At 50.8% G+C, this 11,979-nt stretch overlaps 1 protein-coding gene and 2 non-coding genes across 3 annotated transcripts; all 3 read right to left on the bottom strand.

The window, feature by feature from the left end:
• TRNAE-UUC (transfer RNA glutamic acid (anticodon UUC)) lies at positions 1–72 on the bottom strand. Its single transcript has one exon. It is a non-coding gene; the product is annotated as a tRNA-Glu (tRNA).
• Positions 73–531: 459 nt separating this feature from the next.
• Positions 532–603, bottom strand: TRNAC-GCA (transfer RNA cysteine (anticodon GCA)). The gene has a single exon. It is a non-coding gene; the product is annotated as a tRNA-Cys (tRNA).
• Positions 604–7,176: 6,573 nt separating this feature from the next.
• On the bottom strand, positions 7,177–11,855 carry LOC149522813 (uncharacterized). The gene is made up of 2 exons (XM_089771084.1): positions 10,781–11,855; positions 7,177–10,498 (listed from the first exon to the last, which is right to left on the bottom strand). Exons 1-2 carry the CDS (start codon positions 10,947–10,949, stop codon positions 9,138–9,140), a joined length of 1,530 nt encoding a protein of 509 aa, XP_089627210.1. The 5' UTR covers positions 10,950–11,855; the 3' UTR covers positions 7,177–9,137.
• Positions 11,856–11,979: the final 124 nt, after the last annotated feature.

Below are 11,979 nucleotides of genomic sequence, written 5' to 3'. Positions count from 1 at the left end.
TTCCCTAACTGGGAATTGAACCCAGGCCACAGCAGTGAAAGTGCTGGATCCTAACCACTAGACCACCAGGGACACATAAAACAAGCCTCTTTGCTCACATACACTAGCCTTTCACAGGCCATTTTCTGTCCACTTCAGGATGGGGAGGGTCCATTCTCCCTTGCCCAGAGGGGACAAGAACAGCCAAACAGAACATCAAAGCAGCCAGACTGGGCTATGCCAGTTGTCCAGCTAGCCCAGGATCCTGTCTCAGGACAGCAGCCAAGTTCATTCTCCCAAGGGAATCCTCAGCACAGACAATTATTACATGATCCCTCCCATCGCCCATTTCCAGCTTCTGGAATACACCTGCTAGGGACACCTGCCCTGTCCATCCTGGTTAAATGCCATTCATTGTGGCCCCTGGAGCATCCAAAGTTGAGTAGCTCTGCATTAAGGATTCTTATTAATGTCAAGAATGTCAAGCAATGTAAAGCCAGAGTGTGATGGAACTGGAAAGGAAAATATTGCCAATAGAAACAAACTTCTCCAAGGGGGTACTTGGATTTGAACCAAGGACCACTTAATCTGCAGTCAAACACTCCACCACTGAACTACACCCCCATGAAAGTTGGCATCTGCAGCCAGTGTTGGGAACAAGGCAGAGAACAAGAGGCTTTCATGTAACACACATCTCAGGTGGGAGGGACCCTCACGGACCCCAGATTGTGACTGGTCCTAACAAGGGATTTGCCCTGAAAGCAGCAGAGCTGGGGCAGGACAGAGAGTCCTGAGCAATGAAGGGGATGGAGAGAAGCCAGGAGAACAGAGGCCAGCCTGAGAGCGGAGAGACCCAGGTGCCACCCTTGGTGTCAGCTGTAGGTGCCATGGTGTAAGGAGCATTTCGGGAATAAAAGTTGAGGCAGCAGGAAAGGGGCGGGCCCCTCAGCACCAGGTGGGAGAAGATGGGAGTGAATCCTGTTACCTCTCGTGGGCAAAGGCAGCACTTTTCCAGTGGAGCTAATTCTGCCCCACCTGCAACCTGTCTCCAGTGCTCCTGCCACTGCCTGGCCCAGGAGTGCTGGTGTTCAGCAGCTCTCTGCCCCAGCGTGGCTGACTTTTGGGGAGAGCAAGTAGAAAGTGTGTGTGTGGGGGTGCCTACTAGAGCCACTTAGCCCCCTGGCTGGCTCTGATGATAAAAAGAAAAATTGGGATTTTCCCCCTTATTGGAGAATGTGGACATCAATCCCAGTATCTCTTGCACGCAAAGAAAGCACTTTGAGCTACCTCCCCTGCTATACTAGCAGGGCCTTCTTCGAGACTCTTCCCTTCTCCACAGAGACGTCGGCCTTCTAGGTCAGTTAATTGTGAGAAAAGAGAAGGCTCCAAAAAGGTCTCAAGGGCAACTCTCAAGGAGACTCCCTGCAGCAAAGCCATGGGGGGGTCTCTGAGATGGCCCCTGCCCTGCAGCCTGTCCCACCTGGCCATAGTCATGGACTCTCTGTGAGGTCATCACCTCCCAACATGCATTAGCCAATAAGCTGAGGGGCTGCAAAAGGCCCTTGTGATGTCACTGCCACACCCACCCCTGCGCTCCAGGGCTAATGTCCTGCCCCAGGCAGCCCCTTTGCATGGCTGAGCTGCTCCCAGGGGTGAAAGTGACATTTCTTACAGGGACTGTTCTATTGGGCACCACCCCTTGGGCGGAGGGAGGCTCAAGGCAGGAAGTTGGGGGAGGGGTTGTGATAGGACAGTACCTGTAAGAAATTAAAATGTGGAGTGTGGGAGGCTCATGGCAGGGATTTGGGGAGTGTGTGAGAGTGGGGGGGGGGGGCTCAGAGCAGGGGAGAGGATGTGGGATGGTAGAGAAGTCCGGGCACAGGATCTGGAAGAGGCTTGGGGCTGGGACTGTGTGTGTGTGTCGAGGGGATCCCTCTGCTCTGTGCTCCCTGAGGCCCTTTAACACACATGGACTGACCTGGGGTGCAGGCTGCAGACCAATGAGGGGGGTTTCAGTGAAGCTACATGTAAATGGATCCCTCTAGCAATCCCTGCCAGCCACACGCACAGGGGGAGGGGACTTTAGCCAAGGAAGCTGAAGCAGAAACTCTGAGGGAGGTTTAGAAGCAAAGATGGGCTGCTGCCAGGATGGATGAGGGGATATGACAGGGCACGAGCATGGCCAGGGGAGAAGAGAGGGCCCTGCTGCACTGAGAGACATGGGAGACATGGCAAAGCCTGGGATTGAACCACAGACCTTTAAATGTTTCATCTAAGGCTCCCAACACTGAGCTACCAATAAACCCGTCTGGTCGGTTAGTAACTGTCCAGGCTGTTTGGCAGCCGTGTCACAAACATGACGCCATCATGCACTGCCCAGAAAGGCAAGACTGGTGTTTCCTGCCACCTGCAGTTTGACTTGCTCCTTCCCCCCATTCCTGCCTTAGCTCCCGGGCTGACCTGACAGCTGAAGTAGTTCAGGGGTCCAACAGCCTGGGCAGGGAGTCGGGTGGCCAGACCCTGGTGGCAAGAGTCTTGGTGCTACTTGTTTCCCTGCCCCCTCTGGTGCCCTCACTCCTCACCCGCAGCCCCTGCTGCCTGCCTGGGTCCCTGTGCTGTGTCAGATGCTCAATGAGCCCTCCTGTTTCACATGGGCTGAGAGTCACTCACTCTGGACTAGAGAACAGGGCTGTGTCATTCCTTACACGAGTGGGAGGCGCCTGGAGCCCTGAGCAAGCAGACTTCCAAAGGGGCACATGACACAGTGAGAGACAGGCAGCTGGTGTCTCAGGGAGGGGCGGTCTCCACAGCAAATATCTCTGTAGCCAGCATAGGGCTTGAACCCATGACCATTATTAGCACCACACTCTAACCAACTGATCTAGCTGACCTATCAGACTCTAACTCACAAATGGCCCTTTCAGAAAGGTGCCTCCGGCAGCTGCAGGGCTGTCTCTGCAGCTGCCAATGGCTCTTCTCTGATAAGACCACTAGCAACTCACTGTGGCTACGTCTAGACTACAGGCTTCTGTCGACAGAAGTTTTGTCGACGGATACTGTCGACAAAACTTCTGTCGACAAAGAGCATCTAGACTACCTTGAGTTCTGTCAACAAAGCAAGCTGCTTTGTCGACATGGTAGTGTAGACGCAAAGGACAGTTTACATGCAATAACACCTTCTGTCGACAGAAACTCTGTCGACAGAAGGCGTTATGCCTCGTAAAATGAGGTTTACCAGCATCAACAAAACTGCTGAGTTCTGTCAACGTTATGTAGACAGAACTCAGCGGTAGTGTAGACGCAGGTATAGTTTTGTTGACAAAAGTCCACTTTTGTCGACAAAACTCTGTAGTCTAGACACACCCTGTGACGTGGGCTGTCTAGTCCAGATGGTTTGAGGTTTGGTCAACGTGGCTGGTGGCCGGCATGGCGCACTGAGACCCAGGGCAAAGAGGCAGCCGGAATCTCTTGCTGCCAGCACCTTGCCTCCCAGCTTCTTCCCTGTCAGCAGCAGCCGCAGTCCCTTCGGCCACAGGGTCAGCCCAGGAATGGAGGCGGGAATGGGGCCAAGTAGGGAGTCAGGCTGAGGGGTCAGGCAAAGCTCATCTTGCCCTGCAGGGCCACTGATGACAGCTTCTCTCTTGTGCACTGCTGAGGAGAAAAATGCCCTGAGTGGTCCCATAGAGACCAATTTAAAAGAGAATTTAGATGGAGGCACCTGTTAGTGCCAGGGTGGCAAGAGTCAGAGCCTGGCAGCTGCTGGGACCACACAGGAGGGTATCGGGGAAGCAGCAAGCTCCAGCCAGGTTGTAAGTTCCAGGGCCCAGCCCATCTCACCCACCCGCTGAGCCAGACAGACCACAGCATAGATACAAAATTCTCTCTGGGGAGCCTGCAGATAAGGAAGCCAAAGCACATCCCAACAAGCTCTTATTCACCCAGCCATACAACCTGTGCTGCCCACACAGGGAAGGAGCTGCCTGAGAATTGTGCTTGGCAGGTCTCCCAGCTACAGCCTGCCTCTGGCACCCCAGCACCTCCACCTCCCTTCCCTCAACCCACTGGCACTCCCTGTGATAGAAAAGGGCAAAGACCAGACAGGTTTCATGACAAGGCTGGTTTCCCTGACTGGGAATCGAACCCAGGGTACAGCGGTGAAAGGGCTGTATTCTATCTGTATCCTAGCCCCTAGACCATCAGGAAGACAAGCACCTGCATGGCTTGCTCAGCTACACTAGCTCTTCTCAGGCCCCTTTCTGTCCCTTTCAGGACATGGGTCCATTCTCAGAGAAGACACGTGATGCCAACGTATTTTGCAGCTCCAGGTTCTACCAGAAGGTGCCTCCCAGCACTTTTCCCCAACCGCACTCTCAGGGCCGGAGACGTGGACCTGCCCCTGTGCATCATTGGGGATGCCGCCTGCCCTTTGCTCCCTGGGCTGATGAAGCCCTACACAGGATAGCCCTAAAGCAAGGATTGTTTCTCACGCAGGCTCAGCAGGGTCTGTATTAGTGTGGAGGAGCCTTCGTGTCCTTTAAAGAGAGATTCCGCTGTCCGCTCCCCTGGCTGGACCTTGGCGAGTCGAACGTCCCCCAAGTGTCCTCCAGAATAGTTGTGAGAACAAAGCAGAGACATTCCTGCCCCCTGCACAGCTGGCCTGGTCACTCCAACCCTGCTGCTTTAGCCCCCTGCCAGTCTCATTCCTACTCTTCCCTGCCACCCCATCTTTTAAGTGGCATACCGGGCAATGTTCTCACGATGATCTGACAACCCTTCAATGAAGGGAATGCCCAGCCTCTTGTTCTTAGTCACCCAGCCTGCCTCTTTCTAGTACAAACTCCCTGTGCCAAAGGCAGAGCTACAACCAGCTCAAACTCTGTTGCATTTAAGGGCAGCCTCTGGAGTCAGATCCTGCAGCTTTAAGCAGAGCTCCAGTAGGAAATCCAGGGAGTTCAAACTCTCCCACTGCCTTGCCAGTCACAATGGCCTCTGCAACCACTCCAGGCTTGTGGTTTCCTTCTTCTCAACATTCCTCCCCAATCAGCCTTTTCCTGAACCAGCAGTTCTATGGGTGGCCAGGGGAGGTCTCTTCTGTGTTTCAGAAGGACTTAGGAAAACATGGACAAAGACTACAACAAGGTACCACTGAGAGTTGCACCCCAGATCTCTTGTTCACAAGGCAGGTGCTTTAACCAGCTAAGCCATGGTGCCTTCCCTGGACAGAGCTGTTCTGGTTTATGGTCCAGGACAACACCTTGGACTCAAAAAATAAGAAGTAACATTAGTTCGAACCAAGGGCTTTGGTTTGAACTACCGTGTCCAGGCACGCACTTACTGGTTCAAATCAACTGTGATTTGGACTAGCGAGCCAGGCAAGATCTTGCTAATGAAGCAGGGGATATTTAAATCTCTGCTTCATTAGCAATTTTGGTCACCTACATTTGCATCTCTAGTCCAAACTAGGGAGCAAATGTAGATGTACTCAAACAGGACTCCGAACTGAGATCATTAAATAACAGAATATTTAATTTCCATCATAAAGTGTAACAACGATTTCATTTCATGTAGCAATATGAATCATCATAGCTTGTTTGCTAAATCAAGAAGATGGACAATTTTGTTTTATGCCTCAAAGGAACAATCCCCGTAAGATACGAAATAACTATGGAATGTGTTGTAACGTTAATGTTCTTTTTGATTTCATACTAAATATATGAAGTCATGTACCTTGTTAACTATCCCTTGTTTCAGAATTGTTTCTTCTATCAAATTATAAAACTATATTTAGCTAAGCTCTTTGTGAGTAACTGGTGGGTACCACAGTAGCACACATCTGCACAAGCGCAAACGACCTCACTAGTGGTGCACATTATGAAACTCACTCTGCCCATTGGTCGCCACTGGAACACCCTGAGAAAAGTGGCAGGAATGGGGCCAAGTGCGAGTCAGGCAGAGGGGGGCAGGCAAAACTCATCTTGCCTTGCAGGGCCACAGAGAACAGCATCTCTCTTGTATACTGCCACAGAAAAAAAACATGCCTGAGAGAAGCGTCGGCCTTAGACAGCTGCAGACACCTGCCAAAGTAGCTCAGTTGAGAGAGTGTTAGACTGAAGATTTGAATGGTCCTGGTTCAATCCCTGGCTTTGGCAAAAGCCTTTCTCGAGATGGCTTAGTCTATTTTGGCATCTCTGGTAAGCAAACATCTGGGCTATGTCTACACTTTCGGGTTCTTGTGCAAGAAGTTTTGCGCAAGAACACATCCACACTGCCATGTGTGAGCTGTGCTTTTGTGCAAGTGCATCCATGGCGGTGTGGATGCTCCCTTGTGCAAGAACTTTCCAATGGCCATTTTAGCCATAGGGCTTTCTTGCACAAGAAACCCCTGCCGAGCATCCACATTGCCCTCTTGTTCAAGAGCCCCTGTGCAAGAGGGCTTACACCTGTTAAAAAAGAGCATAGCTCTTGCACAAGAAGTCCTCTGTTACCACGTCGTACTTTAAATCTTCTTGCACAGGAACAGGTGGGCAGCGTGGACGCTCTGCGGATTCTTGCACAAGAACAGCCATTCTTGCACAAGAACCCGCCAGTGTAGACATATCTCTGCAGTCAGAGTTCAAAGGCTGTATCAAGAGGCCAGGAATGACATCATAAAGATGATATTTCAGGGTTAGAAACTGGAGAGGGGATTTTATGCCACCTCAGAGATTGTTGACACAGTAGAACAAGGCTCTTGGCTTCGGCTGCTCCCAGCTGTCATGAAATAAACACACGCTAGCTTTAGGGTTCAAGACAGACAAAACCAAATTAATAACCCAGCTGTGGGGGAGGGGGTTGTCACAGATGGCAGGGAGTCACCCCTTACCAATACAAGCCCCTTCCTCACACTCAAATGCCTGAGATATTTATACCTTCTTACAAAGTCACAGTGGAAATTTACAGAGAAAAGAGAACAGAAGGCACTTTATCCTTAAATGGTAATCTCTGCTTGACAAGATAAATTACAAGCACTGCGATTTTGTTTGTTTGTTTAACAGCATTGTGGTTTCATGCTCAACTTGCTTAGGAAGCTTGCTTCTGACGCAGGACGCACTGTGTACGGTTCAGTCTTTGGCCAGGCTAGCGAGGCCTACCTCCACAGTATGTATTGGACATAAATATTTTACTTAATTTAAAATAAAGTTTGATCAACTAACATGAGAAAGTTAAAAGGTTTAATCTCTTTAATAATTTAAATGCAACTGCCCAGATGCAGCCCTAGCAAAATGGCTTGACTAATTATGTAATTAAGTGAGTTTCCATTAGCAACAGTAATCTACAGAAGGCTTGGAGAGGGCAGGGCTGTGATTGGCCGGGCCAGGCCAGGCCTGAGCACCGCTGAGGGAATCCACTCAGGGGAAATTGCTGACAGCCCTTGACTGGAGACCTTTCCAAAACAGGCCACAAACCAGTTACACTGAGTACTTCAGCTGCCAATCCAGCCTGCAGGAAGCCTCATGAGCAAAATCCCTCAGATACCCCAGCTCTTCCTGTGCCACACTCAGCCCTGGGCTTACACACAGGTGAGGGGTTATACAGCCCAATCTCTCCAACCCAGAACAGATCCACCTGGTTCCAAAGAACCAGGCATGAATCCCTGGTCAATTTATACTTTCCATCTTACCCACAAGATCACAGTGGACCAATCCTTTAGAATCGAAAGGTTTATTAATAAAAGAAAGAAAAGGTTGAGAGTAAGGCTATTAAGGAGAATACATTGTATACATCAATCAGCAAGTTCTTGATGCAGGATCTTAGCAGAGATGTTACAAACTGCTAGCATAAAAGTCTTTGGCATACATTGTATATCAGGATGGGTCAGAAATCCTTCCCGTGTCTCTGTACTTAGCAAGGCACATGGAGCCCCCTCATGGCATTTGATATTCATTTCTGGTGTCTCCCAAGCTGGAGCTAGTTACATGGTCAAGTGACCTGTTTCATATGCCAGCAGCCATTGTGCCCTGGCTGCTTTGCAGCTTTCCACATGCATTCCTTAGCTGTGTATTGGCCACCCTGAGAACCATTGTCCTTGGAGCCATACAAATTAGCATAGTAACTCATTGCACATTCCTTCCTCATGACAGGCAGTCCATACGCAGCATCAGCAGAGCCCATAGTCTTAACTTCCCATACAAACTCCAAACAAGTACATGAATACCACACATAGAATCAGCACAACATCAGCTATCATTTGACACCTCGCATGACCCAATCTGTACAAAATTTGGGGCAGTTTCCCGTGAGTACAGCAATGATCTTAAGGTGAGTATGTTCACCTTAAAATCCAATAACATGACAGGGGCCTCAAGAAAGGGTTGGGGTCTTGAAGAAGGATCTAGGATGCAGAAGCAGGCAGATGTCTGGCCTGGGGGGAAGGTGCAGTGTCTGGTCAGGAGACAGGGTGCAAGAAAAAAAGACTGTGTCAATGCAAGCTGGGGGTGCTGGCTGCCAGGAAAAAGGGAATTGAGGAGATTGGGAGGGAGTGTCTGGGAAGGACAACAAATATTACCTGGCTTTGGGACCCCTTGCAGCAACATCTCCAGCCACACTGTCCTCATCACCCCAGAGGGAGGCTCTACTGCTGCAGCAGCAGCCACACAGACTAGGACCAGACACCGGACACCAGAGGCACCACTACTGCTCCCATTCAGTCCAGGACTGGAGGTGTTGCTGCTGCAGCCACGCAGCCCAGGAACAGCCCCAGAGGCACCCCTGACATGGCTATGTGGCCCTGGAGGCCAGCAGTGCAGTGGCAGCAGTGCCTCTAGTGCCAGGCTCAGGTTGTGTGGCAAAGACTCAGCCTAGCGCTGCCTCCTCTCTAGTGGCTACAAAGCATGAAGAGGGGGTGGGGCTAAGCTCCTTCCCCTCAGTACATCTTCATTTGGAGGTGGGGCCTGGCACTGCCTTGTGGACAGGATCAAAGTCTTAGGAAGGCTGGATTCTACCAACAGAGAAAATTTTGCTCACCCCCACTATAGGGTCTCTCACCTGTGTGGGTTCAACTATATGCAACAAGGCTTGAACTCTCGCTATAGCATTTCCCAAAGTCAGAGCAGTTAAAGGATTCTCTCCTGTGAGAGTTCTCACGGATAACAAGGTGTGACCTATGACTGCAGCATTTCCTACAGTGAGAGCAGGTGAATAGCTTCTTCTGTATGGGTTTTCCTGTGTCTAACTAGGTGTGACCGCCGACTGAAGCTTTTCCCACAGTCAGAGCAGCTGAAGGGTTTCTCTCCTGTGTGGGCTCTCCTATGGATAACAAGGTTTGACCTCTGACTGAAGCTTTTCCCACAGTCAGAACAGCTGAAGGGTTTCTCTCCTGTGTGGGCTCTCCTGTGCATAACAAGGGCTGAGTTCCGACTGAAGTTTTTCCCACAATCACAGCATCTGAAGGGTTTCTCTCCTGTGTGAACTCTCCTATGGATAACAAGCTGTGACCGGTCACTGAAGCTTTTCCCACAGTCAGAGCAACTGAAGGGTTTCTCTCCCGTGTGGGCTCTCCTATGGATAACAAGGTGTGACCTCCGACTGAAGCTTTTCCCACAGTCAGAGCAGCTGAAGGGTTTCTCTCCTGTGTGGGCTCTCCTGTGGATAACAAGGGTTGAGGTCTGACTGAAGCTTTTCCCACAGTCAGAGCAGCTGAAGGGTTTCTCTCCCGTGTGGGCTCTCCTATGGATAACAAGCTGTGAGAGGTCATTGAATCTTTTCCCACAGTCAGAGCAGCTGAAGGGTTTCTCTCCTGTGTGGGCTCTCCTATGTCTAGAAAGGCCTGACCTGTGACTGAAGCTTTTCCCACAGTCAGAGCAGCTGAAGGGTTTCTCTCCCGTGTGGGCTCTCCTATGGATAACAAGGTGTGACCTCCGACTGAAGCTTTTCCCACAGTCAGAGCAGCTGAAGGGTTTCTCTCCTGTGTGGGCTCTCCTGTGGATAACAAGGTTTGACCTCTGACTGAAGCTTTTCCCACAGTCAGAGCAGCTGAAGGGTTTCTCTCCCGTGTGGGCTCTCCTATGGATAACAAGCTGTGACCTCCGACTGAAGCTTTTCCCACAGTCAGAGCAGCTGAAGGGTTTCTCTCCTGTGTGGGCTCTCCTGTGGATAACAAGGGTTGAGGTCTGACTGAAGCTTTTCCCACAGTCAGAGCAGCTGAAGGGTTTCTCTCCTGTTTGGGCTCTTTCATGTTTACTAGGAGTTGCACTGTCACTGCAAGCACAAGGTGAATGTTGATGGGGGATTTTCTTTTGAACAGTTTCTGTGTTTGTTTTCAACCTTCTGATCCTCTGACTGGATTTATCCTGTCCTGCTCCTGGATGGTTTCCCTGCTGCCTTTGTAGACTACGCTGACTCTCACAAGTCTCTCCTTGCTCAGGACTCTGAGAAACATGCCCTTCAGATCTTTCCACTAATACCCCACATGGAGCCATTTGCTCAGGTCCTTCCTCTTGAAGACTCCTCTCACTGTTCTCATTCAGCATCCCATCACCTGCTGGGAGGGAGAGAGAAACCACACAGGAGTCATTCTCTGTGCTGAGCTGAAAGAAAAATTCTGAATGGTGAACAGAAAATGGGGGACAAACCCAAAGAATGGCTGGAAAGATTCAATAATCATGAGCTGAGTTCACCCTGCTCCCCCATAACTCTTTCCCCACCCAGCTCTCTCAGACTGGAGTTGAGACAGGCTGAAGGGCCAGTCAGACTTGATGAAAACACACAATCAACATCATGAGAACACAGAAATTGGTTTGAGTCAGTTTAGCTGATATCTCACCTGTGTGGTTGTCACTGATGATTTCCCCTTCCTCACAGCCTTGGAGATCCGGGATCTGCAGCTCTTCCCTTCGCTCCACCCAGGAGAGCACATGAGCTTTGAAGACTGGAAATCCTATTTCGGGAGCAATTAACCAAGTGCTGATCTTGTTCATTAAGGTCTGTGCCATTCCTGCTTCCAAAGCCAGGATCTGAGTCTCCTACCCAGACAGGCTCCTTCCCCACCTTCCAGAGACTTGTCTCTGGCTGGTACAAGATCCCAGGCAAGACTAATTCCATCCTCCCCCTACCCTACCACCATATTGGGAATAACCCAGCAGACTCCCATGGGGAACTGGGCGCTCTGCTGCACTCTCCAGGATACAACTCAGTCTCCTTTAGGGCCTATTGCATACTTGGGCAGGAGAGGAACACACTGCTCATAAGGGGAGAGCTCTAGGGCTTTCAGGAATGACAGACACCTCTAGCCAGGACTCAGATTTGAGCTGCCACATGAGGTCACTAGGGCTGCGAGGGAAAGGATCCAGCAGAGCTCTAGAGCCCTGTGGGCTCTGCCCACAGAGCTCTTAGCTTGGGGCTGGACGTGTCCTGCTCTTGGGCTCAGATGCTCTACTTGAGCCAGAAGGAGGCTGGGGAATTGTCTGATCAGGAGAATGAATCCTTGGTTGGCCACTTCAGGCCCTGCCTATGCTCCATATTCCTGATCCTGACTGACTGTGCCTGGGTGCCCACAACAGCTGTCAGCCCTGCAGACAGCCAGGGCAGTGCCGGCCTGTTCTTGTGGCCAGCCAAGGTAGAGACAGGCTGGGCTGCTTCTCTGCTGCTCCTAGATTCTCCTGCTGTTCAGCTCCTTCTGCAGCCTTGGTTTGACTCTGCCAGCAGCACCAACCCTCCTTTTGTGGCCAGTCGGGCCTGTCATTTGGTGCCCCTCTGGCTTGCACAGAATCTACCAGAGGCAGGGAAGGACTCTGAGTTGATGCCTTCCTTCCAGGGGCTCAGCACAAGGGGTCCTGCAGACACAGAGGCTGTGTCTAGATTGGCCAGTTTTTCCGGAAAATCAGCCACTTTTCCAGAAAAAACTAGCCAGCCGTCTACACTGGCCGCTTGAATTTCTGCAAAAGCACTGACTTCCTACTGTAAATAAGTGCTTTTTGCGGAAATACTATGCTGCTCCCGTTCGGGCAAAAGTCCCTTTTGCAC

Source organism: Pelodiscus sinensis, chromosome 19 (genome assembly GCF_052426305.1).
Source record: "Pelodiscus sinensis isolate ZL-2025 chromosome 19, ASM5242630v1, whole genome shotgun sequence".
NCBI lineage: Eukaryota > Metazoa > Chordata > Testudines > Trionychidae > Pelodiscus > Pelodiscus sinensis.
Note: the sequence above shows the minus strand (reverse complement) of the source record. Positions and strands in the feature narration are given on the sequence as shown.